This window comes from Rhinopithecus roxellana, chromosome 5 (genome assembly GCF_007565055.1).
Source record: "Rhinopithecus roxellana isolate Shanxi Qingling chromosome 5, ASM756505v1, whole genome shotgun sequence".
NCBI lineage: Eukaryota > Metazoa > Chordata > Mammalia > Primates > Cercopithecidae > Rhinopithecus > Rhinopithecus roxellana.
In genome coordinates, this window is record NC_044553.1 from 75,243,035 (window position 1) to 75,263,214 (window position 20,180).

At 39.2% G+C, this 20,180-nt stretch overlaps 1 protein-coding gene and 1 pseudogene across 2 annotated transcripts in view; one reads left to right on the forward strand and one right to left on the reverse strand.

Moving 5' to 3' along the window:
• The window catches only part of FMN1 (formin 1), a 419,587-nt gene that overhangs the window by 110,716 nt on the left and 288,691 nt on the right, over nucleotides 1–20,180 (reverse strand). For both annotated transcript variants that reach the window (XM_030931576.1, XM_030931577.1), the window contains 4 exons: nucleotides 18,818–18,947; nucleotides 16,859–17,005; nucleotides 15,735–15,794; nucleotides 3,894–4,014 (listed from right to left, as the gene is read on the reverse strand). In XM_030931576.1, coding sequence (XP_030787436.1) covers nucleotides 3,894–4,014; nucleotides 15,735–15,794; nucleotides 16,859–17,005; nucleotides 18,818–18,947 — 458 coding nt within the window. The remainder of the gene's footprint in view (nucleotides 1–3,893; nucleotides 4,015–15,734; nucleotides 15,795–16,858; nucleotides 17,006–18,817; nucleotides 18,948–20,180) is intronic.
• On the forward strand, nucleotides 11,293–11,390 carry LOC115898072 (annotated as a pseudogene).

Consider the following 20,180-nt stretch of genomic DNA (forward strand, 5'->3'; position numbering starts at 1 on the left):
CTCAAGGTGTTGACAGGGCTGTACTCCCATCCTAGAGGCTCTAGGGAGAATCTGTTCCTTGCCTTTTCCACTTCCAGAGGCTTCCCACATTCCTTGGCTCATGGCCCACTTCCTCCATCTTCAAAGCCAGCGACATTACATCTCTCTGATCATTCTTATGTCGTTATGTCTCCCTCTGATCACAGCCAGGGAAAGTCTTCAGTGTTTAGAGATTGACTTTAAAGATTCATGTGATTAGATTAGGCGCACTTGGACGGTCCAGGATAATCTCCCCATGTCAACATCAGCAAAGTCCCTTTTTGCCATGTAAGGCAACATATTCACAGATTCTAGGGATTAGGGTTGGACATCTTTGGGGGGCATTATTCTGCCTACCACATATGGGTGGGTAAGAATACCCTGAGAGTTCCAGCCAGCAAGCAAGAACAAAGAGGAAGAATGAAAGTAACTATTGCCATTGTTTGTGTTTTCCCAATTATTTCTTACAACTTCACAGTATCAGGGACATTGAAATTACTGTCTTGTTAAGGGATGCATAGCAATAAACAATATGGAACATGTTCCCAAGAACTTGGTTCTCTCTTGACAATGTAGAGAAGCAAGCACGAGTGCTCTGTGAATTAGATACTCCACAAACACAGCCAGCTGGCCTCTCAGCAACACTGGCTGCACTTCCCAGTAAAAGGTACATGCCCTTAATCAGCTTTATTGAAGCTGCCCTCACTAAGAAACTGTGCAGACATTATTTCCTATGATGCAGGTCCTATAACTGTCCAGTTTTACAGGTGAGAAAGGGAATACTTTCTATGATTATGCTACTTGACAAGGTGTTACTTTCACTGAACCAGTAAAATGTACACATCTGAACCCAAAGCTTGATCTTAGTCCTATGTAATGTGCCTGTTTGTATGTCTATTTGACAATCCATCTACCTGGACTTCTTCCGCCTTCCAATTCCAACCCAAAGCACGTTCCTTCCTGTGACTCTATCTGATCTGACAGTCTACATATGTGGTTTTGTGAGCGTGTGCACACGTCTGCATGCTTGTGTACATGTGTTCAGTCACTCTAATTTTTTTCTTCGTGAGGCTTCACATTTTGAATGCCAAACTGTCTGATCATCAGATACAGTGACTTCTGGGTCAGAGGCGGGATATGTACTCAACACATGCCTTAGAGTCATGTCTATTTCAAAACTTGGCTAGATCATTACCTCTGAAACATTGGCAAATTACTTGAGCACCACAAACTTCAGCTTTCTTATCTTGTGAGAAGTCAAAAATAATATCTGCCTCACAAAGTCACTGTGGAATTAAAAGGGGTGATAGAGATAAAGCACCTGAAAGATAATAATCACACAATAACTTATAGTTGATGCTATGATCAATTCCATGCTCTAAAAATGCTATTCAAAGTTCTTGCCTCTCTGAAAGATGCTTAATGACAACTTCTACTTAAATCAGTGACACTAGTATGACCGATACCCATGGGTTAATTCACATTAGGTTAAGGTGTGTTAATACTTTTTTTCTTTTTTTTTTCTAAAAGGCTCTGCCTGCCTGGAGAACTAGGGCCTGATACTTCTTGAAATTCGCTAATCACATCTGGTTTAGCTTTAGAGATTTTCTGGGATTTTGCCAGCAGCTACGACACTTTAATGGCTACAATAAACCTCAAAGCCTCATCAAATCTTTGCTGTATGTGTGAAAATTATGTCCTCTTCAATTAAACATTCAATCTCAGCTCACACCAAGGCCTTATGGAAAAGGAGGTGAAACCTGAATGGAAACGTAAGATGAAACGGACCGCCACGATTCTGGCCATCTTGCCAGATGGTATTTAGAAGAACAAGAAATTCATTAGAGAACCTACGGTGTGTATTTTCTTTAAATATTTACTGGGTAGCTTTCATGTGTTGAAAACACTGGCATCTCTAAAGATTAGCAGGGCATTTTTGTTTAAATATTCCGTGTGTGTGTGGGGGGGGGGGAGTCACTTCCTCATTTGCCCTTGCGGTACTTCATGTGTTTTGGTGAAGCCCGATACAAAGAAGAAAAGTAACAGACAACGTTCAGTTTTCTTTCCTAAGGCCGCTCTACCCGCTTCAAAAGCTCTTGTATTTTCTTAAAATTGGCTGAGGACAGTGTCAGTTGAGTACTGAGGGTTCCGGAATGACAATTCAGAGCCTCCCTAGACATAAGGAGGTATACCAAAGTGAGGCACTATGGGGGAACCCTCGCCTCTCCACTCGCCTCCCAATTCACTCCTCTTATCCTCTTGCTATTTATCATCAAACGTACAGGGACGTCAAAGGGAGGCAGCCCCTGGAAGGAGAAGGGAAAAGATCAAACAGGGATCAAGTTTCGGCTCAAAGACTACAGGAGAGGTCAGGCCAAGGGTTTTACAAGGGGCCAAGAGACAAGAGGGAATGGGCATTTAGAAACGGCCACAGAGCAAACAAGCTCCTCTGCCATTGCTAACTCTTGCTGCCACACTGAGGACTAGCCTGGGCCCTAATTCTACCACTGGAGAAGGACAGACAAAAATGCTAGGTAGTAGCTTACTACGCTTTATTACAATAGTAATCATGCTCCTCAACTTCAACAAGGATACAACTGCCAGTTCTTCAGGAGAGAGAAAATAATGACAAGTTCACATATCACATTTCTAAAGGAAGCATCCATTTGGTTGAATTCATTCAACCACATCAATGGGAGAAAAAAAACCCCCACATGTTCCTTTAAAAATAATATACAAGATAAAAATATTCACTTGTAACCATTATCCTTTCTATGTAAGTTTTATGCCCAAAGTAAAAATAAATGGCTCTCTTTGCCACCAGGAGTACATCGTTCCCACTTTACTTCCATTTCCAAGCTGTTCTCGGCCTCAGACTTTGGTTCTGAGTACTCTTTCACAATAAACATTTTTAAAATGTTTACTTTATGTCTTGGTGTTAAAATATTCCTGGTTGAAGCCCTTCATTTCCTCAAGCTCTGCTTCTGGCACTCTGGGCTCCATTTCCACATTAACACGCTCCCTAAATCCTCCGCAGAGCTCTTCAATTGGAGTTATACAAGCTCCAAGGCAAGTATTTATATCCTTGGACAAGGAGATGTCTCCACAGTGAAAACACAAGACTCTAGAAATGCCAAAGGAAAATTCCTGCCCAAGTGAGACATATTTTCACCCTTTAAAAAAGCCAAAAAGGGGCTTTCAGCATTTTCTTTTGAATAATTAAAAATGCAAATTAAACTAAAATGGAATGTTTACTGTGGGTCTTACCATCATTATTAGACTCATATATAAACCAAACATACAGAAACATGTATGTGTGTATGTGTATAACGTGTGTGATATATATACTTAAAGCAGCAGAGTAAACTAGCTAATGTGTGAGTTCTAGAAACGAGAAACTAGAAAATGTGTGTTTTAATTGTATAGACTTGATTAGACTTGATCAGAGTGCAGTAAATCTGTCTCTTACTGGCTGTGTGAACATAACTTCTCTAAGCCTCATTTCTCTCATCTGTAAAATGGGGCTGGTGTAGTTCCAGCTTATTAAGATTGTTATATGAGACAAAAGTAAGCATCCAGTAAACGGTTACTGCTATTATCATTAATAATGTTATAACTACTAAATGTTAGAAAATGTAGATATAACAAGATATGGATATAAGAAACAAATGATCAACACTAATGAAAGAGAAGAATTTGAAAATACAGTGCCTCTACACACTGTGTAGAGTCAGAAAGTTCTGTGAAAGCTGTGGTGTACCATCACTGAACTATGCACCAATCCCACTCTATGAGCCAGACCTAAATAATCCTCTTCAAACATTTTTAAAAAGTAGTCTTAGCTATTATCATAATAGCAGAACAGTTCCTGTTACCTTCTAGTTGCCTCTTCAGTTTTCTCAAATCTTTTATGAGGTCTTCAAACTTGACTTGGGAGGCCAGAAAGAAATCCTGTGGTTCCGGCAGGGGGAAAACACTCTTTTCTGTTCCAGCTTCCTAAGAGATATGGTAAACAAAAGTACATTATACTTCCCAATTGTCCCTTTCAGTTGAAATTCCAAAGCATCAGTAAGGAAAAAAAAAAAAAAAGCTTCTTTATTAGATGTCTGAATAAGAATCATAGCAATGCTCCTCTGCTATTCCTAAATTTGGACTTGAGACTTTGAAGTGCTTTCTTGTCTTTCACGGTATCTTTTTGGACTTATTGGCAATGAGGTCGGCTATGGCATGGGCCAGGTTCTATTTTGCCTCATGAATCAAAGAGAAAATTGTCAGGTCTGTCCTGATCTTGGTCACTCTACTCCCATGAAAAATGGAACAGGGGAACACATGAAAGTACTTACATTTGAAGTCCCCGTTTGATTTACACATGCTAGCAATTAGACAAGTCATCTTTAGGGTATGCCAATGGGTGTGAATCAGAAGGTGCTGGATAAGAAGGCACTGCAATGGAAGATACAATCACCCTCCCATCACCTTTCCTCACCTTTCTCTGTGACTTAAAGCTCTTCTGTGTGTATTATGCATGATCAAATTCTTTGTATATGGGTGTATATACACATATACACTGTTTTTTTTTTTTGGAGATAGGGCCTTGCTTTGTCACCTAGGCTTGAGTGCACTGACACAATCACGGTTCACTGAAGCCTTGACCTCCCAGGCCCAAGCGATCCTTCTAGTTCAGCCTATTAGCTGGGACTACTGGTACGTGCCAACATATCCGGCTAATTTTTAATTTTTTGTAGAGACAGGGTCTCACCATGTTGCCCAAGCTGGTCTCTAACTCCTGGGCTCAAGCGATCCTCCAGCCTTGGCTTCCCCAAAACTCTTAATATATTTGAAAAGGTTTTGCAAATGTTGTTTGGCTTATCTTAGGAGACTGAGGGCAGGGTGGGGTATAGTTTTAACAATCTCCACTGCTATACCTAATAGAGGATTCTCAGCTGAGAGGGCACAATGAAACATAAGCTGAACCTCAAATATCTTTTCCAGACTAGCTAGCTTTCTCCCTGAGTTGTTTAACGCAAGTTTTGTATCTTGCATGTCTTAGGCAGTCTTCAATTATGCCTCTCTCCGCACAGGCTACTTTGCCAGTTTTCCTTCACATTCCATCTTCCCTACTGCCATTAGGACTAATTCCAAACTCTAAAACTGCTTTACAAGGCACTTTATGATCTGGCCTCTGTCTACATCTCTGGCCTCATTTCTACCTTCCCCCTATCTCCAACTCCCTCTAGACCTTCATGAAATAGACCACGATCTCTGGCTTCTAGGCCTTTGTCTATAAAATGGTCCCTTTCCGACCCTTCCCTAGTGCCTCCTTACACTTCCTTGTTCATATTCATCTTGTAAGTCTTAAAACAAATGTCCTTCCTTAAAGATTCCCCCTAACCCCAGCACGTGGGTGTTTCTCCTGTTTCCCAAAGGCTTATGATGCTTATATTATCACAGCATTTATCACCATTAATTTTTTTACCATAACTTATTGGGGTACAGGTGGTATTTGGTTGCATGAGTAAGTTCTTTAGTGGTGATTTGTGAGATTTTGGTTCACCCATCACCCAAGCAATATACACTGTACCCTCTTTGTAGTATTTTATCCCTCATCCCTCTCCCACTCTTATCCCCAAGTTCCCACAGTCCATTGTACCATTCCTATGCCTTTGCATCCTCAGAGCTTAGCTCCCACATATCAGTGAGAACATACGATGTTTGGTTTTCCCTTCCTGAGTGACTTCACTTAGAATAATACTCTCCAATCTCATCCGGGTCTCCGAAAATGCTGTTAATTCATTCCTTTTTATGGCTGAGTAGTATTCCACTGTATACATATATCACAGTTTCTTTACCCACTCTTTGATTGATGGACATTTGGATTGGTTCCATGATTTTGCAATTGTGAACTGCGCTGCTATAAACGTGCGTGTCCAAGTATTTTTTTCATGTAATGACTTATTTTCCTCTGGGTAGATACCCAGTAGTGGGATTGCTGGATCAAATAGTAGTTCTACTTTCAGTTCTTTAAGGAATCTCCATACTGTTTTCCATACTGACTGTACAAGTTTACATTCCCACCAGCAGTGTAGAAGTGTTCCCTGATCACTGTATCCACGCCAACATCTGTTTTTTGATTACGGCCATTCTTGCAGGAATAAGGTGGTATCGCACTGTGGTTTTGATTTGCATTTCCCTGATCATTAGTGATGCTGAGCATTTTTTCGTATGTTTGCTGGCCATTTGTATATCTTCTTTTGAGAATTGTCTATTCATGTACTTACGCCACTTTTTGATCAGATTGTTTTTTTCTTACTGATTTGAGCTCATTGTAGATTCTGGATATTAGTCCTTTGTCAGATGTATACATTGTGAAGATTTTCTTCCACTTTGTAGGTTGTCTGTTTATTCTGCTGACTGTTCCTTTTGAGGTGCAAAAGCTCTTCAGTTTAAGTTCCAATTACTTATCTTTGTTTTTACTGCATTTGCTTTTGGGTTCTTGGTCGTGAAATCCTTGCCTAAGCCAACATCTACTGTAATCTTCTAGAATTTTTAGTTTCAAGTCTTAGATTTAAGTCCTTAATCCATCTTGAGTTGATTTTTCTATGAGGTGAGAGATGAGGATCCGGTTTCGTTCTCCTACATGTGGCTAGCCAGTTACCCCAGCACCATTTGTTGAAAAGGGTGTCCTTTTCCCACTTTATGTTTTTGTTCGCTTTGTCGAAGATCAGTTGGCTGTATTTGGGTTTATTTCTGGTTTCTCTATTCTGTTCCACATAGAATTCCATCCCTATTCTATTCTACGTGTCTATTTTTATACCAGTACCACACTGTTTTGGTGAGTATGGCCTTATAGTATGGCTTGACATCAGGTAGTGTTGATGCCTCCAAATTTCTTTTTGCTTAGCCTTGCTCTGGCTATGTGGGCTCTTTTTTGGTTCCATATGAATTTTAGAATTGTTTTTTCTTTTTTCTGAGATGGAGTCTCGCTCTGTCACCCAGGCTGGAGTGCAGTGGCGCGATCTCGGCTCATTGCAAGCTCCACCTCCTGGGTTCACACCATTCTGAGGCCTCAGCCTCCTGAGTAGCTGGGACCACAGGCGCCCACCACCACGCCCGGCTAATTTTTTTTTTTTAATTTTTAGTAGAGATGGGGTTTCACCATGTTAGCCACGATGGTCTCCATCTCCTGACCTCATGATCTGCCCTCCTCGGCCTCCCAAAGTGCTGGGATTACAGGCGTGAGCCGCCGCGCCCGGCCTAGAGTTGTTTTCTCTAATTCTGTTAAGAATGATGGTGGTGTTTTGATGAGGATTGCACTAAATTTGTAGACTGCTTTTGGCAGTATGGTCATTTTCACAATATTGATTCTACCCATCAATGAGTATGGGATATGTTTCCATTTGTTAGTGTTGTCTATGATTTCTTTCAGCAATATTTTGTAGTTTTCCTTGCAGAGGTCTTTGACTCCTTAGGTATATTACTAAGTGTGTGTGTGTGTATATATATATATATTTTTAGCTATTGTAAAAGGAGTTGAATTCTTGATTTGATTCTCTGCTTGGTCACTGTTTGTGTATAGAAGAGCTACTGATTTGTGTACATTAATCTTGTATCCGGAAACTTTGCTGAATTCTTTTATCAGTTCTAGGAGCTTTCTGGAGGAGTCTTTAGGGTTTTCAAGGTAAACAATCATATCGTCAGCCAACAGTGACAATTTGACCTCCTCTTTACTGATCTGGATACCCTTTCTTTCTTTCTCTTGTTTAACTGCTCTGGTTAGGACTGCCAGTACTATGTTGAAGAGGAGTGCTGTGAGTGGGCATCCTTGTCTTGTTACAGTTCTCAGAGGGAATGCTTTCAACTTTTCCCCATTCAGTACTATGTTGGCTGGGCGCTTGTCATAGATGGCTGTTATTACATTGAGATATGTCCCCTGTATGCAGATTTTGCTGAGAATTTTAATCATAAAGCGATGCTGGATTTTGATGAATGCTTTTTCTGCATCTATTGATATGATTATGTGATTTTTGTTCCTAATTCTGTTTCCGTGCTGTGTCACATTTATTGACTTGCATATGTTAAACCATCCGCGCATCCCTGGTATGAAACCCACTTGATCATGGTGGATTATCTTTTTGATATATTGTTGGATTCGGTTAGCCAGCATTTTGTTAAGGATGTTACCATCTATGTTCAACAAGGGCATCAGTCCGTAGTTTTCGTTTTTGGTTATATCCTTTCCTGATTTTGGTATCAGGGTGACACTGGCTTCATAGAATGAATTAGGGAGGGTTCCCTCTTTCTCTATCTTGTGGAATAGGGTCAAAAGGATTGGTACCAATTCTTCTTTCAATGTCTGGTAGAATTCTGCTGTGAATCCATCTGGTCCTGGACCTTTTTTTGTTGGCAATTTTAAAATTATCGTTTAATTCTTGCTGCTTGTTATTGGTCTGTTCACGGTATCTAATTCTTCCCGATTTGAGATAGGAGGATTGTATTTTTCCAGGAATTTATCCATCTCTTCTAGGTTTTCTAGTTTATGTATCACCACTAATTTTTTTTTTCTTGTATATCTGTTTTTTTTTTTATTTTTTATTTCTTTATTTTTTATTATACTTTAAGTTCCAGGGTACATGTGCATAACGTGCAGGTTTGTTACATATGTATATTTGTGCCATGTTGGTGTGCTGCACCCATCAACTCGTCAGCACCCATCAATTCATCATTTGTATCATGTATAACTCCCCAATGCAATCCCTCCCCCCTCCCCCCTCCCCATGATAGGCCCCGGTGTGTGACGTTCCCCTTCCCGAGTCCAAGTGATCTCATTGTTCAGTTCCCACCTATGAGTGAGAACATGCGATCACCACTAATTTTTAAATTGCCATGTTATCTTGTACATCTTCCCCACTAGACTCTAAACACCTCAGAGGCAGAAACTGTGTCTTGTTCTTGGTATAGTAAACAACACCTGGCATATCAATAAGCTTTATTTTTGGTTGATGGGCACTACTACAGAGGGCCTATAAAACATGGTTCTGAGATGTATGTACCTTTAGCAGGAGACATCTAATTTATCACTATGTTTTCTTGTGGTTTCAGGAATCCTCTTGACCCTTCCTCCTTAAGGCCACTAACTTCATTAGGAATGCCAGGATATGGTAGTTTTCTTCATTTTATTAGACACAATGTACTTTTTTCCTCTCATCTTCATATACTTATTTTAATACTTTAAAACAGAAGTAGTACTCTCGTCTGAGTGCCAAGATGGAACAACATCTAAGATCCTCACTACGAAGCTCCATGCTAATCTACACTAGAAGAACTCAGACATAGTATCTCTTTCTATTTTTCAAAACTTTACCAGATTCAGTCTCAGTTTTGATTGTGTGTGTGTTTGTGTGTGCACACATGCTAGAAAAAGAGGAACGTATGTTGATGAACGTATCAGGCTGGTAGCAGCTCTTATGAACGCTGCTTAATCAGAGTTCAAAAGGCATGACTCTACATGGGTTTCTCTAAATTTCACAGACCAAGACTTGGACCAAAAACCAGGCATAAGAAGAAGGAAGCAGGGAGCAGGAGTCACCTTTCTTTAGCTAATTGCTCATCACCACTAACCACAAAAATCATCACTTAGGCTCCTAGAGGAAAGGGCTAGTTTCATAAATCACATAATTCTACACTCTTGTTGAGAGAAATGCATTTTGCACAGTAAAAGCCAGAAGAGCACCACACTAATGTGGGCTTATTTTTTCTAGACTGGGCCATCCCATGTTTGAAACTGTTCTCAATGTAAGATTTTCCTCTGTGAAGTTGATTCCACTGGGTTCAGTTCTTTTCACCCACAACTATATTCCACAGGCAAATTTCAGCCTTCCCACACGATGCATCTGACTTGGCTGAAGTAGGCACTACCATGCCAACCTAGGGTTAGAAATGTCACCCTCAAAGATTCTTCAGGATAACTCTTCTGCCACACTAGTACTTGCTGTCAAAACCTAGGGTACGTGCTTATGTGCTTGCTGCAACTTCTTAATTTCCTGAAGCTAAACACACCTTCCTCACTCCACCAGAAAACAGCTCTCATCTCCTCATATCTAGTTCTTTACAGATGCCACTTGAATTCCACATTTGTGAATATTAACATTACATCCAGTTCAGCAAGTTTTATCAGACACCTGTATTACAAACGATAAAAAAGAGACAATGGCCAGGCATGGTGGCTCACACCTGTAATCTCAGCACTTTGGGAGGCCAAGGTGGGTGGATCACTTGAGGTCAGGAGTTCGAGACAAGCCTGGCCAACATAGTGAAACCCCGTTTCTACTAAAAATACAAAAAAACTAGCTGGGCGTAGTGGTGCACGCCTGTAGTCCCAGCTACTCGGGAGGCTGAGGCACGAGAATTGCTTGAACCTGGGTGGCAGAGGTTGCAGTCAGCCGATTGCACCACTGCACTGCAGCTTGGGCAACAGAACAGAGCACGACTCCATCTCAAACAAAAAAAAAAAAAAAAAAAAAAAAAAAAAAAAAAAGAGAGAGAGAGAGAGACAACAGTGAATTCTGAACCTCAAGAACCAATGTCAAGATAATAGGTAATTCCTCATAAACACATACAAGGCAGAATAAGAGGCATCTTGAGAGAGATTCAAATAAAGTAATTCCAGGCTTCAAAGGTGAGGGCTTCAAAGCCTTCCTTCAAAGATCAGGATGTTAGCAACGACCTCATAGAAAGGTCGTGTAAGATCAGACTTAGTTATTTTTCACTGTATCTTTTTTCCCTTTTACAAAAGGGATGTTCATTATGTTTAGTAATGGAAAGACAGAAGACAGTAAAAAAAAAAAAAAAAAAAAAACCCTTACAATCCTAACATCCAGAAAGAAACATTTTAACGTATTTTTTTCAGGTTTTTCTGTGTGGTTGTGTGTATTTATATTTATCTATTACATATTGGGTATTATACTGGATGTTATTTTGAAACGCATGCTTGTAAATTAGAAACAGATCAAAAATATTTTCTAATACCACTACATTCTCTCCTACACGCTCTCCACGGGAGTATATTATTCCAGTGTGTGACTCTAGAATAATTTATTCGACCTTGGTCTCTATCATTGTACACCTACCAAAATTTTTCCAATATTTTGCTATTGTAAGCTATTATAAGCAAATAGTCATTAAATCCTTAGTTGTTTTCTTAGGGTAGACATTTTTTAAAAGGTTACACATATTTCTAGGACTTTTGATACAGAAAGGTGGAAAACCTTGCTTTGGATCCTTTTGTAGCTCATGAGTGGGATGGACTGGGTGTTCGTATGAGTGTGTGAGATGCGCCACCATCGAACCTTGTTATGATATGGACCTGTCTGACATGAAGAAAAAAGAAAAGGAAAAAAATGAAAAAATGGGGGAAAAAGGAAAACAAAAAGAGAAAAACAAACAAACAAACCCACAACCTTGCTTGCCCATAAAGCATATATGTATAAATTAGGAAAGTGTGTTCCCTGTAGATAGCAACAGCTTTCTGGGCAAACAGATTGACAAGCACATGGCATCTTTATGTGAATTTTTTTTAAGTGTGCCCTTTATAGGATATATAATTTGGTGAATCAAGGGCAGGCTAGATATGAGTCCCATTTGACTTAGAGATCTTAAACACAGAATAACCTGATTTACCATATATGACAGTCCTGAGAAAGGTTTGATCAATTTACAGTGCTAATTCTATATATCTAGTTGGCAATTTATGTCTTCTATTTTGTAAATTGCCTGTGATATATTTTGCCATTTTTTTAAAATAAGGAAGGAGGTTTTTTTTTTCTTAATTCTCAAGAGTTCATTGTCTATTATGCTGTAAACCTTTTCCCAGTATGTTATTTTGATTGGTTTTAAGTCATCTTTGAGATACTAAAGTATTTTAAAATTATAATTAGGAATTAAAGTTTTTTAGTTTTATGTATTGAAAGTTATCATTCTCACCTTTTATGGTTTCTGCCTTAGACTGAACACTTTGAAAGGATTTTGCTACTTCAAAATCAGTATTTACCTACACTTTTGTCATGTCTTACTGATTTTATTTTTCGTTTATTTCTACACTTAACTCTTTTGTTCTTTAAAAATTTGCTCTGGTCTCTGGTATGAGGTCTAGGAGATAACTGAATTTCTTCTTCTTCCCAATTACTTTAAATTTCTCTTTTATCACATATTTATTTAGATCCATTTCTGAGATTTCTTTTTCATGTTCAAGATTTTTGATGTTATTCTACCATTCTACACTTTTAATTATTATAGCTCTATATTAGAATATGTAAATGATTCTGTTTTCATTTTTAAATCCTGGTCAAATTTTTGTCTAATTATTTTTCTATACAATATTTAAAATTATTTTGTCAACTTCTAAGGTTGATTAGAATTTTGACTGGTACTTCCAACAGAGGACATAGTGCCACTGCTTATCGTGGTAAAAAACAAACAAAAAAATCCCATATAACATGGTATCTATTCTCTTAAATTTTTAAGTGTACTGTATTGTTAGCCATAAGCACATTCTTGTACAAATCTCTAGAACTTTTTCATCTTACATGACTGAAACTTCATATCCTCAATTCTCCATTTCCCCATTCCCCCATCATTCATTCTACTTTCTGTTCCTTTCGGTTTGACTACTATAGATACTCATGTAAGTGGAATCAAGCAGTATGTGCCCTTCTGTGACTGGATTATATTCACTTAGCATAATGTCTTCAAGGCTGACCCACATTGCAGCATATGACAGAATTTATTTCTTTTTTACAGTTGAATAATATTCCCTAGTACATATACGCATTTTCTTTACCTATTCATCTATTGACAGACATTTAGATTGTTTCCAGATCTTAGCTATTGTGAACAATGTTTCAATGAATACGAGAGGGCAAATGTCTCTCTGAGATCCTGGTTTCAATTATTTTGGACAAATACCCAGAAATGAGATTGTCTGATCACACGGTCGTTCTATTTTTAATTTTTTGAGGAAATTCCCTACCGTTTTCCATAGCAGCTCCACCATTTTATATTCCCACCAATGGTACTAACTGGTTCCATTTTTTCTACATCCTTGTCAACATTTGCTATTTTCCGTGTGGTAGGGTTTTGGTTTTGGTTTTTATTAACAGTCATCCTAAAAGGCTCCCATCCTATGGGATTTTGATTTGCTGTGGTTTTGATTTGCATTTCCCTGGACGATTAGTGATGTTGGCAGCTGTTGGCTATTTGTTTGTCTTATTTGGAGAAATGTCTATTCAAGCCCATTACCCAATTTTTTCTTTTTTTTTGAGACAGAGTCTCAAAAGGGGTATAAACGAAAATGGGTGGAAACAGTTGGACATGAATTCACAAAAGGAGAAAATCTACTAACAGCCATTTATTTCATTTTGGAGTTGAGATGATGATTAACTGGTATTTCTGAAACTCTTGGTCAACTCATAATGTCATTACCAAGGCATTTTGCCATCTCTCACCAAAAATGGTTTTACATAGGAACAAAGCTGGAGACAGAGTCTTGCTCAGTCGCCCAGTCTGGAGTGCAGTGGCGCGATCTCGGCTCACTGCAAGCTCCGCCTCCCGGGTTCCCGCCATTCTCCTGCCTCAGCCTCCCAACAGGGACTACAGGCGCCGCCACCACGCCCGGCTAATGTTTTGCATTTTTAGTAGAGACGGGGTTTCACGGTGTTAGCCAGGATGGTCTCGATCTCCTGACCTCGTGATCCGCCCACCTCGGCCTCCCAAAGTGCTGGGATTACAGGTGTGAGCTACCGCGCCCGGCCCATTACCCAATTTTTTAAAATTGGGTTTTTCTTTTCTTCACTCTATGTTTTTAAATTTTATGACTTTCAGTAAAATTACATAAATTTATTCACAAAGGTCTGTACTTTTCTGGTTAAGTCTATAACACATATATATTGGTAATGCTACTGGGAAATTTTTCCCAAAAAATCTTTAAATTTATTATTTCCAGAGAGGAGTAATGAGAAAAAAGGGAAGTTTTATAAAAAGGCTAGAGACAAAGATACTTTCAGTTAGGGAGAACATCAGAAGTAAAAAACACATTAGTAAGAAAGCACAGGGTGTGTGTGGAAAACATCAGGTCTTGAGTTGGATCACAGAATACGTGTAGAGGGAAAGTAATAAAAGCAACGTTGTAAAAGATTGGAATTAAACTGGTAGAGTCTTAATTCACTTGAAAATGGGGAGTCACTTCTGTTTTGGGTAGAAAAACAATATGATCAGAGCTGTGTAAAGAGGGTGTGGGATGGCCTAGAGTGGTAGAACCTAGAGATAGAGCTGAGCTGGAAAGCAACTGAAATTCTCCAGATGAGTGATCTTAAAACCTGGGTAAGCTGAGGTCTGCAGGAAAACAAAACAAAACAAAACAAGGACGGACATCAGAAACAAACTCAGTGGAAGGACAGAGAGGAGCCAGAGAAGGACAAGGTTTCATGCCTGAATGACCAAAAACTATCAAAAACTATGATATTCTTAACAGAAATCAGGGGAAAGTTTGGGGAGGGGGAAATGATGAGCCTGGCTACAGGTATATTGAAAAGAGTTAGACAAGCCCACCAGGAGGGTAGAAGACAGTATTATGGAGTTCATCAGTGCCTCACTTGTCTTCTGGATGAAACTGTAGGCCTATTGAAAGGCCCTGGGATCTTTACCATTCTTCCCTCGATGCCTAGGAACAATTCTGCTTACATGGATGGTAAAGCAGGAGTCCTGTCAGCATTTACTTTGAGACTTTTACCACTCATATTGATCGCGGTATTTCTTAATGTCTTACAACAGTACCTCTTTCTTCTCAAAATTACAACGTCTTGTTCTCAATTTAACAAAAAGGAATAAAATAGAAAATTCTGCTCAGACGGACTCACACAGAAATGTTTGTTTCTAATTGCAAAAGGCCTCTAAGCAGAAAAGAAGGATTTTTCAAATTCTACGTCTTCAGCCTGTTCATAGATTCATTACTGATAAAATATTGGGTATTACTGAGTCTTAACTTTCCTATTTTGTTCTGTATCATCCAAATACAGTTTCAACTATAACCAATTACTGAGTGGATCTAGATTCCACAGAGAACCTCACAATCTGACCATAAAGCATGAGACAACTAGGGGTCTCTCTAAAGCTGTGTTATTTTTTTTTATTTTTTATTTTTTTTGAGACGGAGTCTCACTCTGCCGCCCAGGCTGGAGTGCGGTGGCCGGATCTCAGCTCACTGCAAGCTCCGCCTCCTGGGTTTACACCCTTCTCCTGCCTCAGCCTCCTGAGTAGCTGGGACTACAGGCACCCGCCACCTCGCCCGGCTAGTTTTTTGTTATTTTTTAGTAGAGACGGGGTTTCACCATGTTAGCCAGGATGGTCTCGATCTCCTGACCTCGTGATCCGCCTGTCTTGGCCTCCCAAAGTGCTGGGATTACAGGCTTGAGCCACCGTGCCCGGCCTGAAGCTGTGTTATACAGTCGATTGAGACTTAGTAGATTTACACCACTGAATAACGCTTCTCTCCATAAGTCAACTAAACTCTCTTGGTTTCAGTGTGCTCATCTGTAAAACAAGCTGGAGAGCTCTCATATTCTATGTTGGGCTTGCAATTCATCCATCCAACTATCCATCATACAACATATGAACGCCAACAATGAGTAAGAGTTGAGAGGTTTCCACGTAATGCCATTTCTTACCTGATCATAGTAACGCAGGTAATACTTAACAACGTAATCCACCAGATTAATCCCGTTATCCTAGGTTTAAAAGAGAAATGTACATGAAAATCATTCCCATGAAACCGTCATGTTACATGGTTGAGAGATGAAAATCTCAGGTTGAGAAACTTCTGATTTGTGAAAACTGGCTTTCTCTTCGATGCTGGCAGGTTTTCCTTCCTCTGCTTTATCCCATCCATTTATTATGCCGGCTACATAAAGAAATGACACTATCCTGATTGGGGAACAACAAACAGACAATCCCTCAAACTTCTGAAATAATGGCTAAAACAAACAAAAACCATTGTCTCCTTGTATTTTCTGGCATAAAGCCAAGACAGGAGGGGGTAGGGAGTGCTGAAGGGAACCAGGGCCTAGAACAGAAAAGCACCCCTCCCTTCCCATCTTTCAAAAAATGTGTGTTCTTAATGGTGTGAAAAACAATCCAGGCCAGCTTAAGGGCAGCACCACGCCACTTTATGGCCCCGGGAGGCCGCGGGGGGAGCAGGCCCTCCCACAAGGCAGCCTTTGTGTCCTGTTCACTGGGGTCTAATTCTAATTTGCCTGTGTGTGTTTCCCCTCCCCGCACCCCCGCTCCCCATGGGACGCCTAGATACGGGCTGGTTGTTTCTAAAGAGGTAGCTCCGCAGGGTGTGGAGCCAAGGGATAACCAGGCTCAGAGAGCTTGACAGTAGACCCCAGCCCAATTGTTGTGGCAAAAAATTGGTGATTCAATATGGCTCTGCCCTTCAGGAATGAGTATACTACTAGTAGCCAACACTAAACCCAAACAGCCTCCAGCCTTTGCAGGATCCTGGTACTATTTTGTTCTCTCACTGAGTAGCAGTTCAATACCTAATTGTGTATGTCAGAGCACACGAAGATGCGAATTGGGTCACTGAAAATAAGGTCTAATGTGAAAAAAAAACCTCTTTATTCAAAAGTGAAAAGAAACAAAAAAAAACCGCACGCTCTAATATAAATGATTGCTGTTAAGGGGAGGAGAGAGATAAACGGAACATTCTGGAATACGTTTTTTAAAATTAAAGGTAAAGAAAGAAAATAATGGCAGATCATGGAAACTTATTATGAAAAATAGATACCCGACTTTTGACATCCTTGAGTTTGGGCAGAATTTCTAAGCTATATCCATCGGCTTGTCCCCGAGTCCTATTTCCTCCGTTCATATAATTTCCAAAAGCCAGAATGAGAGCTAAAATATCCTTCACACTCTTCATGTGCAGCAAACCCTGTGATGGCAAACACCAATTGTTACAGAGCTGAACTCCAAATGTACCCATGTTCCCTCAATAACAAATATTTACCGAGTGCTCAGTAGCGCTGTCGGGAGGCTTGGTAACAACAGAATTAACAGTTGGTGAAATGAAAACCACACTGTACTAAGCCGTAAGTGTCTTTACAAACACATTAACAGCCATTTTTTCTACCTACTCAACAAATTAATTATAAACAGTGCACGTTTTAACACATGAGGATTAACTATTGGTTTTATATTTTCATTTCAGCCAGTTTAATTTTTAATACTTATTTTAAAGCAGAAGTTGTAAAAAAGGAGTTGGTATATAGAGTAAGGCTTAACCTTTGATGACTTCAAGGTAGAAAGGGGTTTACCTTTTGAGGATGTATTTCAGGACTATTTATCTATATAACCAATATAGTTAAATGCAGAGCAGATATAGAAGAAGTATGTTCTTCTTTATCCCTGGATATAATTTTCAGAGGTAAACTTCAATAATGCATTTTAAGGCAGTAGGCCATCTTTAATAAATTTATTCAACTTACATTTATTAAGTGCTTGCTATATGTCTATTAACTTTTACAATTTCAAGCTGCTTAGGATTTTCTTTGGCTCCCTGTCTCATTTGTTTGTCCTTTTATTTATTTTTTACCTCAATTACAATTTTCCAATTGAAACTTCTTTTCTTTATAGTCTTAATTCACCTTTTATCCCCCTTTATTTCAGGGTAAAAAAGTGACGGCTGGGCACAGTGGCTCACGCCTGTAATCCCAGCACTTTGGGAGGCCGAGGTGGACGGATTGCCTGAGGTCTGGAGTTCAACACCAGCCTGGCCAACATGGTAAAACCTCGTCTCTACTAAAAACACAAAAACTAGCTGGGCTTGATGGCAGGCACCTGTAATCCCAGCTACTTGGGAGGCTGAGGCAAGAGAATCGCTTGAGCCCTGGAGGCAGAGGTTGCAATGAGCCGAGATCACGTCACTGCACTTCAGCCTGGGCAAGAAGAGTGAGACTCTGTCTCAAAAAAAAAAAAAAAAAAAAAAAGGAAAGAAAGAAAGAAAGAACAATGCAACTCCAGGCATTTTCTGCTCCTGCCTGTCAGGTATTATTAGTGAGTGTATAATTATAGTTTGGTAATATTTATTCTCTATTGAAATATCTCGTATCTTAGTGGGAAAAAAAATCATGCCTCCAAATAAGGAACAAAGTACTACAGTATTTGTGGGGAGGAATAATGTGTCCTTAAGAGCATGGGTCAACTGTGAGAAAAAGCCAGGTGCTACAAGTTAACCTTATAATGAACACCAGTGTAGTAAAGCCAGCAAATACTTATTTGCCAATGACTCATTGTCAGTCATTTATTTCACTTATCAAGTGTCTAGAATCCTCTTATTAGGTTGACACATTTCATATGATCAAATGCATGGATCTAAAGCAAAATCTCTTCTGCAATCCAAATTGTAAAACAGGAAACAGACCATGCTATTTAGATTGTTTTTTAGTGGCCAGTATGTACTTTGGAAGATATTCAGAGATTTTTAGAAGCAATCTGTAAAAGCGTCATTTTTCTCCCTCCTTCTCCCTCTTCAGCCATCTGCATCTCCTTTTCTCGCCCTCTCTCTCATACACACACACGCGTGTGCACACACACACACACACACTTGGGCAAGATAAATTTACACTTAGAAAAACATTTAATATGAGTCCAAAAAGGTTTCTAGAATGGCACTAAAGTGGTCTCTCCCACTTTCTCCTTTGCTCTTCAGAACAAGGCTATCTTTTAAATTAGACAGTAAACATACCTTAGAAGCTCGCGTGATGATCTCTACCTTTCTGTGCAAGGAGGTGATACCCTCAGAAAAGACAGATCTGAAGATTATACACTGGGCACGTTCAGCAAAATTAGGAATCTGGGCTAACTCATGCAAAAATCTGTAAAAAAAGAAAATACGTCATCTACCTTCATATATAATCACAAAGAAAATAAAAGACAGCTGAAAAAGATCCACTTTGGGAACATTCCTTATCTAACAATCTGAACTTAACAATTATAAAAGGTGTCAGATAGGTAGACTCAAGGAATTCCAAGGGCATGGGTTCCATTGTTGACAACAGGGCTGCTTCTTAAAGGGGTTCTATCATGATGAATAAATGTATGGTACATAAATTCCTTCGGGAACAGAAAGTTAACACAAGTATACTAAACAAGTTATCTATCTCCTGCTGCCCAAACAAGAGACTAAAGCCAAATGGAAAGCCCTAGTCTTGAACATACGAGAAAAATTATATAATAAACTCCCTCATAATACAGCATTCTCTAAAGGTGTATTTATACAGGCCAAGCAAACTGAAAACTTGAGGCAAATGTCTACAGACAAGTGATTTTAAAAAATTCTCTTACTGAAATGATACTGCTACTATTTCTGCTCAGTGAGTTACATAATGGTCTATAATGATCACATTCTCCAGATATTTGTTTACTTTTTCACATTAACTTACACAGACAGACATAGTTTACAACTCAGTATGTAGAACAAAGCAGGCACTCATTAAGTAGACAACCTACAGTTTCCTTAAAAATATGGCAAGACAGATCTTAAAAGCTAAAGGTGAATACTGACCTCCACACAGTAGCTCACTGTCTGAGCAGTTGGGCACTGGTTCCCGTCACAAAACTAAGTTGGAAGAGCTACATATTCTCCAGGCCAACCACCAGAGGAAGGGGTATAAACGAAAATGGGTGGAAACAGTTGGACATGAATTCAGAAAAGGAGAAAATCTACTAACAGCCATTTATTTCATTTTGGAGTTGAGATGATGATTAACTGATATTTCTGAAACTCTTGGTCAACTCATAATATCATTACCAAGGCATTTTGCCATCTCTCACCAAAAATGGTTTTACATAGGAACAAAGCTGGAGCCTACTTCTTTCTATACCCAAAGATATTTTCTTCGCTTATATACCCTGTGCCACCTCTACCTTTAGGGAGATTTGGGTTTTAATAAATTTCTAACATCAATTGATTTCATATTTATTCCAAAACTAGGTCATAATCCATATTTTTTTTTAAGATGATATTCAATGAAAGCAAGGAATACCCATAAGAGAAAACACAATCTTGTTTTAACGTTCAATAACCCATTATCATGAAAATTATATGA